The sequence below is a fragment of the Pungitius pungitius genome, chromosome 2 (assembly GCF_949316345.1).
Source record: "Pungitius pungitius chromosome 2, fPunPun2.1, whole genome shotgun sequence".
Taxonomy (NCBI): domain Eukaryota; kingdom Metazoa; phylum Chordata; class Actinopteri; order Perciformes; family Gasterosteidae; genus Pungitius; species Pungitius pungitius.
Window position 1 is genome coordinate 7,376,560 of NC_084901.1, and position 18,407 is coordinate 7,394,966.

Consider the following 18,407-nt stretch of genomic DNA (forward strand, 5'->3'; position numbering starts at 1 on the left):
ATCCACGCAGTGTGCTCTTGAGACTTTAGGCTCTAAAAGTTGCATTTTGCCGGAAGAAATATTAAACTATGTGCGTAGGGAGCAATTTACAAAAAACACCTTTTGAATGATTTTGAAGAAAGTTGTGTCATGTATGGTATTTTGAGAGGCTTTTATTTTGGGATGGTACATCAGAATGTCCTGGTTATCCATGAGTGTCACCTTGGGGATGTGTACTATCAACCTGAAGTAAAATGGTCATGAAAGTATTCATTGTTTCCTTTTAAATCTAATCTGAAAATGACAAAATGTAGTCTGGTGATTGAGATATTGAAGGAAATTGCCTCAATGTGAATACAAACACATACAGTGGTTATTATTACCCTGCTGCTGGTGACGACTGCCGAGTGTGTGAGCCTGCAACTTATCCATCTGCACAACTACATAACCCTTCCACATCTGATAATGGACGAGGCTATTCCTTCAGGGAGCAACCAGAGGGGCCAGAGAGCATAGGCTTCAAGGGTTACGTCATCCCCTGCTGTGCAGTCAAATTCGGTCGCACAAACACAGCAAACAACACAATTTCGTCATCTGAAAATGAAGCCCTTGCGGGGTCTCCACGGTGTTTTGCGGCCGTCGCGTGGGGCATCGGCGCCGGGACGGATCATCCTCTTGATGTATGCAAGCAGCGTAATTGAAGTCATCAGAGGCAGGCAGGCGCTGCATCAGTCACAACAACAAGTCCCCTCGGCGCTTTGGGATGGAGAGCACACAGCAGTCATTTGGGTGACAAAGCAGCACTAATCTCTTTCTCCATTTATCATTATAATTTCTACTGTACGGGCATCGCTCCCGGGAACGACTGGGGGGGGGGGGGGGGGGGGGTTAGGGGAAAAGGGAGATGTTGGGGACAAATATGCAGGGGAAACACTAGTGTCAGTGTGTGCAAGAAAGCACAGTTCATAGAATGTCAGAAACACACAAATGGAACAGGTATGGTGGCCTTTTGAAAAGCATCACATAGGCCCTCTTTGCTTCCAATGCATAACACAATGGGTGAAATTTCATTCCCGAACTTCCGATCCAAAGGTCCATCGGCTGAAGGAGGAGAACGGGAGAAGATTGTGAGTGCCTCAGCCTGAACTCCACACACCCGCAGACTAAAGAAATCTCACCAACTGCAATGACATGCATCTAGTTTTGTGTCCCCTGCACCCTTACATTTTATTTTATTTTAATCTCCCAAATGGAAACAAACTAACAAGTCCATGACACATTGAGATAATTGCGAGTGCATAACGGCACATCACTGAAACCAATTATTGATTGAACTGAAGATACCGTGCCACATCTCAGATTCCTCATTCATCCCCCATTAATTGATGGCTTTTCTCTGCAAACCTAGTATGAACAATAACAATTGGCAATTAGCATTCTGCATATTGCTTTGTACCCTCAAAGTTTAGAGAGGATTTAATCAAATGATAACAGTTATTGTTAAGTCATGAATGTCAGAGGAATTTGGATTTGAAATCAACTAAAGTATTTATCTAGTGCGCTGATGAATCGAATCTAAAGCTGCTGCGATCGATATTTTTGACGCAGAATGATCAGTTCCCTTCAGCTCTGTAGTCTTTATCGTCCATCTATCATCTAGTTGCACCACGGGTAATGCAGTTACTGACATGGAAGAAGAATGTGTGCAATAAAAACTGCATAATGATCAGTTTTCCTGTCATGAATCCAACATCTGAAGTCACGGAGTAGTCTCGTATATGTTTAATTCACTGCCAACTAGCACTTACTTAAGGCTGTTGAGAACATACATCGTACATAATTTCTCTTCACTTTTGCTTTAAAGAGCAAATGTTTTCATGACGAATGCCGGCTAGAAAGTGAAAACCTGATATTTTAGACATTTAAAAAGGGGAAGTGAAATTCTGAACTAATTTAGAGCGGTGTAAGTATAACCAGAGGTTATGTAGACCCCTCCGTTTGCCTCTCGGGTCACAGCCCCAATGAGGTCAGGGAGCTCCTGAGGCGCCACCCGCAAGCGCCGTTTATAGTGGTAGACCTGCACAATGCACCTTGGATCTCTATAGTTATTATTCTTTTCTGTGGTCATAATAAGCCAACAAGCTCCATCAGGGAGACCGTAGCGATGAAGAAAGATAGAGGCGGGGAGTACTGCTCAGTCAGCCTCACCCCACTGCGAGTGCAGTCACCTTGAAATGCGGAAGTAGCATTACCAAAATAAAAATTTAACCACAACGTGCCTCAAAAGGACCGCCGTATCTCTGCCACGAAGCACGGACTTCTCAAAAATCCCTTCTCTTTGACAGTCACTTCCCTAAAACCTACTGCCGTATGCGCCACTACTTTGAGAATCCCCTTAAGCAGTTGAACAACTGATCCTAATCAGTATCAGTTAGGTAGAGTACAGATTATGTGAATAAATACCACAGATCCAGTTCTTACACTTATTTTATTTCACCATCACCTTTTTGACAATACCCAAAACTAAAAAAGACGTCACAATATTAATAGAAGAGGTTCTACAGAAGTAAATTGCTCAAGGTAATAATGGTAGTAACACAATAGAAATTCATTAAGGGGTTAGATCAGCAACAGCATGCGTCAACATCGCTACAACATTAATGGTGTAAGATAAATGCTGACGAAATGATATAATTTAAAAGAAACAAAGAGGCTGCATTATGAATATTGACATTAGCAGCAAACAAATACACTATATGTACAACGCCACTGTTGACGTGTGGATACATTTATATTATCTATCTATTAATCATCAAACCCTCGGTGGATGTTATGCCCACGACAGAGCGTCTGTGAGGAGGCCCGTTGAGGTCTGCACAGGGCGAGGGTTCATACTCAAAAAGACTAGGGAGAATCACCAAGACAAGGTTGTGACAATCGTTCTAAAAAAAAAAAGCAGGAAAGCCTGATAAATAGGGAGTTAGAGTGAGGGAAAAAAAAAATATATATATATATATATAGTTAAAACTCTCCAACATCCACTCTTTTGTCCCTGAACTTGCTTCTAGCCTTGGTCCGAGCCTTGAACGCAGCAGAGTTGTGAAGATGCTGGAACAGAGACAGGGAAAATGTCAGAGTTCTAGATTTAATTATACAGCATAAGTTTGTTGGGATAACTTTGTCATGCCGCAAGGTTTAAAAAAAATAATAATAAAAAAGGATTTTTTTTAATGCATATGGGAACATACCCTTTCAAAGCGAGGGATTTTCATGGCCTTCATTGTGGCGGAATCAACCAACATAGGCGGACCCAGTTCGAACACATCGCGGATAAATTCATTTGCCTTAAGAGAAGTGAGACAAAAAAAAAACATGAGAAAATACTTCCAGCAACCATCAGCGCAACACAATACAAGAATCACACGAAAATGGCGAGACACTAGCTAGCCAATTTTAGATACCGTTTTTTGTGTTCTTTGATCTGAAATGCGTTCACTCGCGAAATGTTGCACTTTTCCACAAGCACTGGCTTCCTGCCAGAGTGGAGACTACTTTCCAATCAGCTACTTGTAACACCTTTTTTTTTGTCTTCAACATTCTAAATCAAGATGTAAGTGTTGTCTCTTGCATCAGGCAGTCCCACAGATCTTCATTGTCTTTTAATGCTGTGTCAAGGCAGGAGAAAAGAGCTCCTGTTACACACCAAACCCCACCCAAACTGGATTCTGCAGTGCAATTGAAATATCAACCTGTGTGCACTGAAATCGTCTTATTACTGTGATTGGTCCTCATTGAAAAAAAGGAATTAATAAATAATACCTGTAAGTGGTAGTTCATACCAGAGCCCACAAACTCTCTGAAGGCATCATACGTCCTCTTTCGGACCCAGCTGTCGATGGTCATGCGCTCCGTCCCAAAGCGAATGGCCTCAGACTGGAAGTCCCCCTCCTGGAAGAATATAAAAAGAAAAGAAGAAAAAAATAATCTTAAAATGCAGTTCTCAGAAGTAGTTATTTCTGTCCCCTAAAAACTAAAATGTCTGCCTTTTTTTTTGTTTTACTCGAAGGCGGTCAGGCTAAGACCAAGAAAAGGTCTAAAAAGTCAATGAAAAACCAGGCAATCCACAACCTTGCCGACTGGACACCAACACCCACCTCAACAGCCTTGAGTACGTCTCTGAACACCGACCGCTGCTTCCTCTTGTCGGTCTTGGCTCTGTGCTTGTTACAGTCCGTGGCCAGCTGGTTCAGTTTATCACAAAGCTGCTCCCAGTCCTCAAACTCAAACTCCTTAAAAAAAAAAAGGGGGAACAAAAAAAAAAAAACTGCATTTGTGACCAATGAGAAGAAAACAAATTTAAATAAAAAAGGAGCAAGGTCTCACACTACAGACGAATGGATAGAGTTTAAAACAATCAGTCTCTTTTTGCATCCAACATCGGTGATTTTGTCGCAATACACCACGGTACTAAAGGGATACCAAAGAACTTACCGAGTCCAGGTCTCTGGCCAACTCAAAGAGCAAAGCAATCGTCTCCCCTGCAGCAATTCTCATGTTGACATCGTCGCTTTCCAGCAATCTTGGCAATTTAGGCAGATGTCTGCATGACAAAAACACATGCACTCAAACATTTCCAAAAAATAGTTTCTTGCATTTTTTTAATGCTGATTCTAATGTTTCATGGTAAGCTCCCAAATACTTTCAAACGGTGGGTCTTACTTGTGCAGGATGTCTTTGAGCTGGTTGGCGGTGCATATAGTGACCAGCAGTGCCCAGGACAGCAAGGCGTTGGTGTGGAGCTGGCTCACCTGGGGACTGATCAGAGGACAGGTACCATCCATCCTCGCATAGGACCGGGTGAACAGGTTCTCAAAGCACTCCATGCTAGCGTGCACGTCCTGGTGAAACAAAGCAGCAGAGATAAACAAATCATCTCAAATGACATGTTTACGATCAATTAGTAACGAGGCTTGTTTCGGGTTCAGCTGCCGCGTGCTGATAACATCACCAATGTTATGGCAGTATGTCGCAGAAGAGATCAAAAACGTACCAAAATATCATCTTCTGCAACCAAAGTACAGAGGCCCAGACTTGTCGCAACCTGTAAAAGGTAAACAGATAATTTCAGGTAACTTTCCACATCGTATACACGTTCAAAGAGGAAAAAAAAAAAAAAACTACATCTGGCACTCACAGCCTGTCGGGCTTGAATATTGGCTGATCCATCTGCCAGGATGTTTTTGAAGATGGGTTTCAGGGTCTTGAACACCTCTTCACTCTCGATGCCCGGGCCCAGCTGGATACACAGCAGGCAGGCTAAAGAAGCTGCTGCTCGCTGCTCCTCGCCTTTGCCTGAGGGGGAGGAATTAAACCCAGAATTTTAGCACGGTGAGCCCAATTCCTATAGGCACCTAAAAACCACCGCGCTGTGCATCTGGAAGCAGGGCCAGGCTGTTGGAGGAACAATTGAACAAGGTTTCCTTGTACCTTTCTTAAGGCAGCGTTCAATGCTGTCTGTGACGGTCATCCTTCTCTCAGAGATGAATTCATACAGGATCCGTGTGGCCATTGCCGTCTTAAGCCCATCCAGTGCCCCTTGTCTGGTCTTAGCGCTGAGGAAACGGATTTAAAGAATCAATATTGCAATAACACATGGTAGGTGCATGTGCTAAATACCCTCTAGTTTAGACAATATGTGGATGAGGACCTAATGAGTTAAACTGATGAAGCAATTTTAACATCCAAGTTTTGCAATAGGAGCCAATAGGTAAATACAGTTAAGGCTTGATGAAGTGAACTAGAAAGGGCCCAAAAGAACGGTTTGCAGTCTTCAACACCAATAATCAATAACAGGTGGATCGTGGCTGTTAAGAAGCAGGGAGAGTTTATTTATCACCTCTTATCAACGGTGCTGTCTATGAAGCCCTTCAGCTTGTACTGGAAATCCTCCTGAGCAGTGTCCTCACTGGCCTCTCCACCTGGAAAGAGGTAGACATTTGCCTGATATGCGTTGCAGTATTGATAGGAGCCACTGGTCTCAAATAATTAAACAAATGGACAGATTACAGTTCCACGTTAGGGTTCTATAACTTTTCGGAGGTCATTGAGTTCAAGAATTTTGAATTTATTTTATTTTTTTTTAAATCGGTCCACTTAACTTAAGTTGCCCAATAATACAGGATACAAGCAATTGAACACACAAACATACCTTCATCTGCGACACTGGCGGTGTCACTGTAGCTGCTGCAATGACTGAGGGTCTCAATGGAGGCATCCTCATCACTGAAAGGATGCACATTTCCATGTGGCCCCCCTATAAACAAGACAATAAGCACAAAAAAATAGAATTAGCTGTATCTCGTGTGTGTGTGTGTGTGTGTGTGTGTGTGTGTGTGTGTGTGTGTGTGTGTGTGTGTGTGTGTGTGTGCACACAGTGCAGCTGGTCTGGCTGAGCCCATTATGCAACAAGGCTGCACACGGGTACTGTAGCATAATACTGAAGTTATCTAATCTATATTCCTTTCCTTTGCATGCCTTATCTGGCTGCGCTCTTACTATCTCCTATGAAAAGGCCCCACGTTGCCAGTGTCAAGGGCAACCCACGCTCCTGTTGACTGGGTAAACACAACACAATGTTCAGCTTGAAGGCTCATGGGACAACAGAACTGATTTTTTGGGACCTTACCGAAGCGATGACTCGCCACTACAGTAAATACCTCCAGGGGCAAAACAACTGAATAGAAACAGTTTTGGAACCGTCCAAACATACAAGAGCAAAAAGGAAGGAAGTCATTTTATCATTCTGTGCCAAATAAGAGGCGTGATCATTAGTCGAGATACGAAATGTTCCTGAATCCTGCAAAATGTTGCAAACGACAGCAGAGACACTCAAAACGTGCACTGTTGTCAGGCTGTGCTGAATACTTTAAAACGGTCTGAAGGAAGAGAAGTGTGGGAGAGTTGTGAAAAGCGTTGGGTGCATTAGTTGCACCCAACGATGCACAGAAAAACAGCATGTAGAGGTATTGCTTCCACGGTCAGACGCAACAGGCGTTTGTCTGATCGGACTGACCTGAATTCACGTCAGGAAGAGATGCTGGTAAAGCGCATCACTGCAAGAACAGCTCTAAAAAGTAGTCCCATCCATGAAGAGGCACTTTGGTACCTCCGATCACGATGGAGGCACTAATGGGCTGATTTTTAAAGGGCCATTTTAGCCACCTAATGGATGCTATTTCTGTTTGTTCACGTGGACTCTACACACCACAGCTGATTTCTGGGAACCGGGGGCCGCCTCTTTACCAACCCGCTCCCTTGAGCCCAAAATGTCCGCCTTGTGTCGCTAAACAGTAATAACAAATAGACAAAGGGTTATCTGGCATTCGTGCTAGTTTAACGTCACAAACCGTGCCAAAGATTGATTGAGGTCAATCTTCAGACGAGACGACCTTACTTAAGCTAACGTTAGCTAACCTAAATACATGCCCTGTAGACATAACGTTACAAGTTATTTGTTAGTCTATGAGGCAATAATCACATCCAAAGAAAGCACGTTGTCAAATGAGCACGTGTTATTTACAATATTTTCCTTTCAAATGAAGCAGCAACTTGATAGATGGACGTGGATATTAGCTAGCGCTAGCAGACATTAGCTTATAGCATATGGCGATAATAATGAGGGGCTCGTGTCAAGTAACGTTATACCACTTGATCACTAAACCGGTGTACCAATAAATATAAGTAATACAGTCGTACGATGGAACCTTCCTATTGTAAAAAGCGATGCATTGTCTGACCATGGATAGCTAGCTTTGTTTTGTGACGTAAGAGAGCCTCAAATATGTGTAGTCCTAAAAATGAACACGTTCGACTCAACTCAACGGACTGAAAACACGAAAAGAACTACAACTCCCAACAGAGCCAACACACGGGGCCAATGCAACGCGTCCGCTCGCTTGCTTACCCCTGCCATTCTTCTTCTTGGTTCTCGGCATTTTCGTGCAGATAAATGTAAAGTTTGATCAAAAATCAGCCAATACACGACCAGCTTTTACTATGTTGTCTCGTAAAATGTAAATATTCCCGTGGCACGGCGGATAGAAAGGAATTGAAGGCGATCTCGGAAATAAACTGCTGGCTGAGACGATACATTTTCCCTCATAAAACAGGGCTGCGTAAGAACAGGGCGGCTGCGAGTATTTATATCGGCTGACATGTCACGAGGAGGTTTCCCCGGCATCTCTGACCAATCCGGGAATAGAATTGTTGCACGTGATGCATGTAACAGAAACGTGGACACAAGGCGCATTTGGTTATTTTTGTGTGGACGTGTGGATCTGATTATGATTTCAGACGTAGCATGAAGCCGTCAAAATTAGATTTGACCAGATCAGCTGCAAAAAAATAATAATAATAATAATTTCGTACTCAGATAAGATAATACGTTGTCCAGTTTCTTCAAAAAACATAATATAATTGTGTACATAACATAACACCTCAAAAATACCATCTTACGTAGAAAGTAGTTTGATACTTTTTTTTACATACATTTTAAACAAAAAAAAGCAGTTTGATTATTATTTTTTCCTTGCTCTGATGAACACTTAAGTCAACACTAAAGCAAAAAATATCCACTGCTGCTGGTGTAGCTTATCATTTTATTGTCTTAACACTTGTACATTTTATGTTGGTCAATGGTGCTTTTTATCATATTCAAACATACAGCACTTGTGTACATGAAATCTATTACCTTTATTTGTGAGGCTTTGCTTGGACGTATTACTAATGCAATCTGCATCCTATGCAACATATGCATGGAGTAAATTGCACCAGGGCTCTCTGCTGCGACTCACAGCCTTGTGTGATACTTTTCCACTATGATGAAGGTGATTAAATTATTTACTTCTGTAATGCAATTGTCAGTGATGATAGGGCCTTATGATGCAGTTGATGCCGTCGTTGTATGCATCCACAATGGATGCTGTGATTAGAGGTGTTACGCCCGGCCTAGGGGAGCCGGAAGTAGCATACAAGTAGTTAAGTAATCCCGTAATTAAGACAAAGACCAAGGCCGCCGCTTTCTCGTTTTGGGGTATTTATTTTAGTTCAAGGTCATAGATTTCAGGGTGAGCATGGCCTAAAACATGAACAAACAAACAAAGGCTTCTCACACCTACCGACCTCCTTGCTAAACCCCCCCACCAACCCAAAAGTCCATGAGGTGCAGCATGGCTGGGGCGAGCTGCTGGCTCCCACAGGATCCTTCTTATGCACCGACATCCAATCACCTGCAAAAGGAAAAGAGACAGAGCAAGGCAAAACATACAGCAGCCACCTCAGGCAGGGAGGGGAACTGCCACCCCCCACTATGACGCTCTGAGTCATAACATCCCCCCACTTAAGACCAAACATTTCTTCTATTGGAAGAGATGTTTGTTCAACACCCTATCCGTGATGATGCACCCGCCACGATATTGACATCAAAGTTTATCACATTAAAGACACTGTCTTAAGAGTAATGATCAGAGCATAAGGCGTTGATTGTGGTTTCAAATACAAGACAGAAACACAAGCAGATTATGGCCGGAATACACCCGGGGTTGCCTCCTCCCGCGGTTTGGCTCCCCCAAAGATAGCAGAGTTTGGGTTGGCGACCTGGTTCAGCGGCTCAGACACGGTCCGAGGCTTCAGCTGCAGCCGAGGTCTCTGTGCTCGCTCCTCATCAGAAGGTTCCCTGAAGTCCGGTCTGCGGGGGGGGCTCTCTCTCAAGCGAGCCGGTCCTCTACCTCCAGGTCCTCCAGATCCGCCATTTCCGTCTCCAGGGTGACTGCCGCTGGCGCCGCCACCGGCTCTGCGGGGCCCTCTGCCGCCCCCAAACCTGCAGTAGGCCTGGTGCCGCTCATCGTAGTTGTCAAAGTCCGCCCTTACTGCTGCTTCTGAGTCACCTTTCTGCTCCCGGGCAGCCGACAAGCAGGCAGCTAGAGTCCTATCCGTTTGTTGAGTGATAATTAGCGGACTTCTCTCTACTGCCAAACATAACTTATTGTCCACAGTCATCTTGACACTAGGCTCCCCTCGTTTTCCAGTGCCCACATCTTTAAGTATGGGAAGATCCACCAAATCACCCAGTTTGAGAGTTTGATCGCTGGGTCCCACACAGACTGGATCAATGGGCGGCATGCAATGCGGTGCGGCGTCACAAATGGGTACACAAGCAGTAGGGTGTCCAGTATTCTCAGGACTGGTAGGGAAAACCTTATCCCCAGCTAAATCATTCCCGAGAATGAGATCAACCCCTGCGATGGGCAGCCGATCCGTCACAGCCACACGCACTGGGCCAGATACCAGGGCGGAGGAGAGGGTAACTGCATGGACTGGCACACTCAAGACACTCAATTTAATTCCCCACACCAACAAGTTGGACCCACAATAGGACTGGTCAGAGAATGGCACCACACCACTTCGAGCCACAGAATGCTGTGCCCCAGTATCCCTTAAAATTGTAATTGGAATCTGGTCCCCCTCACGGCCACTGAGGGAAAAGTAACCGTGTGAAATAAAAGGCTTAAAAGAATCATGAAATTCTCGCGATTCCTCTGTCCAAAGCTCAGACCGACTAGTGCTTGCATCGCTCTGAATTAGCCCGACTGCAGAAGGGCTTTGTCTGTCACCTTTCTCCTTTTGCTGTAATATCGGGCAGCTTGCAACAAAGTGGCCCAGTTCATGACAATAAAAGCACTCACGCCTTTCCATTGGCGCTGAAGAGTTAGTGCGCCGAAAATTTTTAGGCGACCTCTCTTTATTTACAACAGGTACCGGTGGCCCGCGCTGCCCAGAAGATGAGAAGACACTTTTGTGAGTCAAGACGAACTCATCTGCCAGGACAGCCGCCTCAGTAACGGTCATCACTCTCTGCTCATTTAAATACAAGACTATGCGCTCTGGCAGCCACTTTTTAAACTCTTCCAACAGCATCAGCTCCCGCAGCTGTGCAAACTCCGTAGCTTTACTGGATTTACACCATTTATCAAAAAGCATGCTTTTTCCACGCGCAAACTCTACGTAGGTCTGGCTCGCATCCTTTCCCCCACCTCTAAACTTTTGCCTATAGGCCTCAGGTACTAGTTCATATGCTCTTAACACTGTCGCTTTAACCAGATCATAGTCCAAACTCTGTTCCAGTGTCAGAGCATTACACACCTCCTGAGCCTTTCCCACCAATTTACACTGGAGCAGCAAAGTCCAAACATCAGTCGGCCATTTTAAAGTGGATGCGATGCGTTCAAATGCAATAAAATACGAATCCACTTCAGACTCTCTGAACGGTGGTACCAGCGCTATATGCCTGCCGACATCAAAGCTATCGTGAGGAGATTGAGGTGTCTGATTTATTATAGGGGACCGGGGCGGGCCACCGGGCTGGCGTTCCAGCTCTAAGGCTCTAACTTTAAGGTGCATAGCTTCCACCTCCAACTCCCTAACGCGGAGTGTCAGCTCGAGTGCCTCCGTTGACATCACTGGCGTAGCTTGAATATCCACTTTCTTTAGCCCCTCTACAGTAAACAGCCCCCTCTCGCCTAGCTTATCGGTCACCAATTGTCTCAGTTCCTCTCGGTTTATGTTCACAGGCATTTCTATGTCAAAAGAGTTTGCAATGAGCACCAAATCCACCTTCCTACATTTGCTTAACTGCTGAAGTGTAGGATCAGCTACAAACTTGTCCAAATCAAACTCCATTTTTCACCCACACAACCAGCAATGCAGGACGAAAGAAAAGACTGGACGAGCCCCCAATTATGTTACGCCCGGCCTAGGGGAGCCGGAAGTAGCATACAAGTAGTTAAGTAATCCCGTAATTAAGACAAAGACCAAGGCCGCCGCTTTCTCGTTTTGGGGTATTTATTTTAGTTCAAGGTCATAGATTTCAGGGTGAGCATGGCCTAAAACAACAAACAAAACAATACGTGCAGGTCCCCCTACCTTCCCTAGGACACATAAAGAAACAAACAAAAATACAGGTGTCTTACCTAACTCCCTACCCAAAACAGGAAAAAACATGAACAAACAAACAAAGGCTTCTCACACCTACCGACCTCCTTGCTAAACCCCCCCACCAACCCAAAAGTCCATGAGGTGCAGCATGGCTGGGGCGAGCTGCTGGCTCCCACAGGATCCTTCTTATGCACCGACATCCAATCACCTGCAAAAGGAAAAGAGACAGAGCAAGGCAAAACATACAGCAGCCACCTCAGGCAGGGAGGGGAACTGCCACCCCCCACTATGACGCTCTGAGTCATAACAGAGGACTTTGATGCAATCATTAGTCTTCATATGGATTTATTTGCTCTGCATAATATGTACAGTCTTTTCTGTTGTATATGCTAAGGTAGACAACACAACAGGAGCACATAACAAAATAACATCAACAGACATTTCTTTCACAATCAAAAATCCACTTAAAGCCCACTTCCTAAAAGTATTTTTCTAAATACAAGCATGTTATGCATATCAAATCATTCAGAAGTACACAGGAGAGGGATATAGTTTCCAATGTAATGCAGTTCCATTTGAAAACGTGTCATGGCTTATGCTCTGAGATCATTTGCCTGAACAAGACTTTGGGATGAGGATGGATTCAATCAATGCCTTTCAGAGGAGAGCAATTGATTGGAACAGTCTGCTTAACTTCTTTTTACAGGTCCAAGTGGGTTTTATCATGGCCCAAACCTAAATTCAGTTTGACACCCCTGCTTTAGATCAAGAACGGTAATGTGATTAATATTTAAAATAATAATGATGATGACAGTAGCAGCAGTTGTCATCAGAGCCAGGCAGCAGGCAGGACCACGGTCTACGGTGCCAGAAAACACAAAACCTCCGGGGGAAGAAGATGAGTCAGAGACATTAATCAGATGTGAATCATTATAGAAAGACAGAGAGTGAGAGAGGCAGAGAGAGAGAGAGAGAGAGAGAGAGAGAGAGAGACTAATTGAAGAAGATAAACAGTAGTTGTTCATTTCCCATCATTAGTGTGTCAGTAACTGCCATTGATAATAATCACTGGTGCGTTTTTAATTCTGTAATCTAGCCGAATGGTAAGTTGGAACATTTCCTTAACTACGTGGGAAAATGTGGAATCTGCACTTCATACGCTTCCTGGACAAAATTAAAGGAAGAAAAATACAATGTCCAAAATCTGTGCTCCATCAGTCAAGTTGGATTACCCCTGTCAGGATTTGAGTCTTTTTGGCAATGTTTTGGAATGTATTATTATGAAGATGTTTGTCAAAGAGTATTTTTAGTGTCCCCATTATTCTCTTGATCACTAGGTACTTGAACACCATTCCCTCTTAACACTCCATTTTCCATAAAGCAAAGTAGATAACTTTGTTTGGTTTTTAGCTTCATCTCTCCGCAGAGAGCTCAGAGTTTAAATATGGGATGGCACCTGTGGCACAGTTTCCACTAAATCGTCCCGCTGCCTAGTATCCAAACTGGGCCTAACAAAGAGCTGAGATTGAATCATTCCAGTTAATTATCTTTTGGGGCTTTTGTTATTGCCGTCTCTCTGCATTTTGCTTGACAGAACAGAAATAAATCATTCTTTTTTGCACAAGTGGAAAATCTCACAGATGTAGCCTCCATGCTGCCATTCCCACGGCCCAACTGTCAACACTGATCTTGCCAGCTCAGACCCGACAAACAAAATTGGGGTATATCGGCTTGCAGAATTCCAAGCTGACTTTCCATTTTTTACTATTCGGAGCTGAACTAAACCCCAAGATTGATCAATTGATTTATTCATTCATGTGTCAGTTTAGATCATATTTTCTTTGGAGAAGCAACTGCCTTAATGCACCAAGCACCAATAAAACGTGGGTGGTTGGACTCAAAAACACATTCAGCAATCTTTTCAATCTTTACTGAACCACATAGTCCTGCCAGAATAAGATTTCTCTCCACATCCTGCCAAGATAACCTCAGACAAACAAGAAAGTTTCACAAGATCAACATAACATGTGCAAAAAAAAAGTGAGAAGACAGTGGCCTTGACAGTTGAAATCCAACCAAATTACAGAAAGCTCCACAGAATCCTTCTTTGAGAAGGCTTTGCTCAACCATGCATTTCCAGTAAATTAAAGGAATAAACGTTTGTGTCATGGCTGAGAAACACCCTCCTTTGCAGACTAACAGACTGACTTTAAATACATAGCCATTCAATAGTATGTGAATACATGATGACTATTATTTGCACTTCCCTTCGTGCATGGAGTGATGTTCTGTCTTAAATATTTAAGGTTACTAACTCTTTGTATTCTCCAGATGGCCAAGCGCACGACTGTACACTATTCTAGTAGAGGCTGTATGTAGCCTTTAGGGCACAATGCATGGCCTGGGCTGCTGCTCTGTTAGCTTCAATCATTCATTATGTGAGAAGACGGACACAACAACAAACAGTGTGAGGTCACATGGTCATTTTATACGGTAGAATTTGTGATAATTAATATTTCAAGAGAGATTTCTCAATTTGTGGCCGCCACATTTAATTGGTTAACATTTGGTTTTGGGCAATATAGTAAAATCAGATGCTGTGATTTGGAAAATGAGATTAAAAAAAAGCTTTTTATGAAGTCAGACAGACAGACAGTGAAAGTAATAGTTAACTTGTTGTATTAAGGAGCATCTGTGGTTGGTGGCTGTCTTTGGCACTAGGGGGAGCCATTCTGTTTGAAATTCAAGGCGCACACTTCTCTCACTGCAATACAGCAGGTGAAATTCCAAGAGATGCTTTTTTGATCCATAATTCATTGAGTCAGTGAACTGCGCTCAACTGCCGAACAGCGTCTTTAAACGTTTAATGGGTTCGAAGCGCGGAATGTAAATATCAAATGACCCAACCGGTTGAAACGTCTTTGAAAAATGATATCTCCAAATTTTTACTGAGTAATGAGAAAAAAAAAACATGTTATCGTGAGTGGGAACTGCTTTAGGCAAGTCCAAGCAATGTGCAGAGGAAAGCGAGAGAAATCACCTGCCAGCAAACCAGTGTGGGAGTAAGGAAAAACAGAGCGGCCCAGTGTAACCCCGCTCAGCATGCCTCACACGTTGCGTCAGTGGGCACCAGCCCTCATCCACCTCGTGCCACAGGAATACAGATCGTTACAATAGTAACAGATCGCAGCGAGGGAGAGAGCGCGCGACGGAACGTAATGGAAAATATCTGAATATTAATTCCATGTGCCATACTACTGTTTTTAAATAATTCATAGATGACATGGCCTGGAGCGATGTGGTGAGGCTGCACACTGGCAAGCCTTTCGAAGGGGTGGGGGGGGGGGGGGGGGAGAGCTAGAATAGGAGATGATCTTGGGTGTGTGTATGGAAACACTAGGTCAAAAGCATTTGGCAGTGTGTCTTTTTGCTGTTGTTGGCAAATCATTTGAAGCTGTCACTTTTTATGTTTTTGAATGGATTAGATTTGAAGTTAATGAGTCTTGGAGGAGATGGTGTCTCTGGTCATAGCCAGGCTAGCTGCTTCCCCCTTTTTTCTTTTCTTCATCTTAAGCTAAGCTAACTGTCCGTTGGCTATAGCTATATGTATACTAGATATATAGTGAATGAATTCCTAGATTTCAAATGAATACAATATGATGAGACCGTTCTCCAAATTGTAGATGTCGATATTTCTGATTCAGCTCTCGTGTTTTTCTTGCATTCTGTCGCCCGGCAGGTGTGAAGGTTCGAAACAAACTTGATTTAACCTGTAAAAATGCCTCGCTGCATAATTTGCCATCAACCCCACTTGGCTTGGACACACCTTCCCTGACTAAATCCATAATTATTCATCAAAAATCCTGCTTTGTTCAGGATATGAAAACAACAGCTATTTGATAGAGGCAGCGTGATCAAATTAGAGCACCCTGCTAATAACAGTCTGTTAGTCACTGGCTGAACCCCACACTCGTTCCCTTCATTTTGTTGTTTGGAGAGGGGTTTAGCACTTTGTCAGACAGCTTAGTTCAGCAGCTAGGCTTCTGTACGCGTCTGTCTTTTTAATTACCTCTCCACCCCGGCACACATTTGTCTTTCTGGCTTATAATTTTTAACTTCAATAGATAGATAGAGAGAGAGAGAGAGAGAGAGACTGGCTTTTGCTCTGAATATGTGGACCATTAGGATCCCGAACATGGAAATTAAATTTATCAAAGAAGTTGAGAGAGTTGGGGGAAGGTCGGTTCAGAAACAGCTGTGAGCCCCCATTCAGTCTGCTCCGCCTTTTCATCTCAACTTTAAACCTTATCACACTCTCCGCAGAAAGCCACTGGGTCACAGCCGCTCATTCAATAAATATTTTGAAATGAGTTGTCTTGTCATCTAATTACACCACAGGACACATTTTCCTTTTTCAAAGTGGCCCACCTTAGACTGGCCCTGTTTGCTTACTGCAGTAAAACGTCCCTTCTGTTTCAGGTGATCTTGCCCTTATATCTTGCTTTCAGCCGGTGGTTGGCGGCATCAATTTACTGCCAAATCTGAATTAGAATCTGCAAAAGAAGCATTTTCACTCCAGTTGTGGGCTTATCTGAGTCCGGGGGAAAATCCAATAAGTCCCACAAGCACATCCTCGAACACACGCACACAAACTCGCAAAGCTGATAAGGTAAAGTCATTGTCACCTGGCCATCTGATTAGGTAGATCCGAATACATGGCTTACGCATGCATGGCTTGTTGTTGCTCTGATGCCTTTGCACGGGGGATAAATGGCAACTTCTGCTCGGTGCTCACTACCTGCTGCCTTGTTCAGCCGTGATCCAAAATACTTTATTATGCCATAACTACATCTCCGGATTTTGCACAAGTCCTTGAAACAACACAACTCGGATGCGAGTTCGATTTTGCAGCTTTCAATAGACGGATAGACCAAGAGGTTCATAGACTCAATGGAGGACTGAACTACCAGACAGTTTTCTCAGTTTGATTTTGTCAGAAAAGCCCCTTTTCGTATTACAGGACTTCCCTCGATTCCTCCTCTCCGACAGAGATTGTGAAATAGGTAGGAATTAAAGTAGGTAAATGGAATCCAGAAATCCTTTTCCAAAGGGTTCATTCGCTGGGCAGCCGTTTAGTGCAGCCATCTGGAAACGTAAGCTCAAGGAGGTATTTGGAGTTGAAAAAAAATGTTAGGTGCTGTTAACTCAAAATTGCTCTGCTAATTTCAAAGAGATAATCTCTAATCCCGGTAAGGTTGACATCTGAGTTGTTATACGATACATTTCATTTTCACCTATTTTCTGGTCTGCCCCAGGGCAGAGAGGGATGAAAAAAAAGCAAATTGACACCCTTTTCAATAAAACACTGTACTTGGATTATGCTGAAGTCTCTGTGTGTGTTTTATATCTGTATGTGTGTGTGTGTGTGCAGACAGCAGCCTTCCAGACAATGATAGCCCATCTGCAGAGGACATTATGCCCAAAGGTTATTAAAACAGGCAGACGATCTGTTGGGGAATCTCTAGCGCTGGATGACGACATCTCATTTTATCATGTTAGCCTCCATCTTGTGCAACGTTTCTTTTCATTTGTACAATTCTCCCCTTCTCTTGTTCTTTTTTTTTCTGTCTGTGTATTTGCCTTTAGGGGAGCAAAAGAAAAATAGGATATGAAGGTGCCTATCGACCCATGTGATATTATTTGTGCCATTCAGGAGCTAAAGAAGTCTGTTCCTCTTACTCAGTGCTACAGTCATGTAAAGTTTCCTTTTTTACAACAAAACCAATATTTTGCACTAATATTTTATGTGATATAAGCTTGGCCTGTCTAAATCTCTCAGACTGGCTTTGTTGTGCCGTTTTGCATCTATTCAGGGCTATGAGGGCTGCCTCTGTTTAAGACAACACACAGCTTCAATGCACCTGCACTCCCCATACACAGGATGTCTGGTGCAAATCTATTTTAAAGCCCATAATAATCCATTCTAAAGGGGGAACAGTAAATGGATTGTTCCATCGTGAAGCCCTACAGTCCATTGTGATCACAGTGTAGCAGTACATTGGAAACAAGTCGCAGACAGCATACTGGCTCATTCATGGCAGTGACAGCTGAAATGTGAGCGAGTACAGATAAATTAGATGTTTGTGTATATGGACCCTACATGTCTACGTAAAGGCCAGTTGTATTAGGAGGGATTATTCATTTGCATTTCTAGTTCACATGGAACAAATTTAACTGTAAAAAAAAGTTTTTGTGACAAGTGCCACTTGATCCTGATGATTCTGGTTCATGATTCTTTTTTCTTTTTTTTTAAATATTCCCAGGGATAGAAGATATATCCGTCAAAGTCACGCCTGTCTGACTAAAAGGGACCAGACACTGAATGGGGACTCGAAACTTCGCCTTATTCCGCTCATTCAGCAAGATGATGACACACA

At 43.4% G+C, this 18,407-nt stretch overlaps 1 protein-coding gene across 1 annotated transcript; it reads right to left on the reverse strand.

The window, feature by feature from the left end:
- Nucleotides 1-2,448: 2,448 nt before the first annotated feature.
- Nucleotides 2,449-8,168, reverse strand: ifrd1 (interferon-related developmental regulator 1). Its single transcript, XM_037461796.2, has 12 exons — nt 7,943-8,168; nt 6,188-6,292; nt 5,876-5,957; nt 5,467-5,591; nt 5,174-5,331; nt 5,030-5,080; nt 4,699-4,877; nt 4,471-4,579; nt 4,134-4,268; nt 3,799-3,927; nt 3,228-3,323; nt 2,449-3,087 (listed from the first exon to the last, which is right to left on the reverse strand). The coding sequence occupies exons 1-12, from the start codon at nt 7,971-7,973 to the stop codon at nt 3,001-3,003; spliced, it is 1,287 nt and encodes a 428-aa protein (XP_037317693.2). The 5' UTR covers nt 7,974-8,168; the 3' UTR covers nt 2,449-3,000.
- Between the last annotated feature and the right edge of the window lie 10,239 nt (nt 8,169-18,407).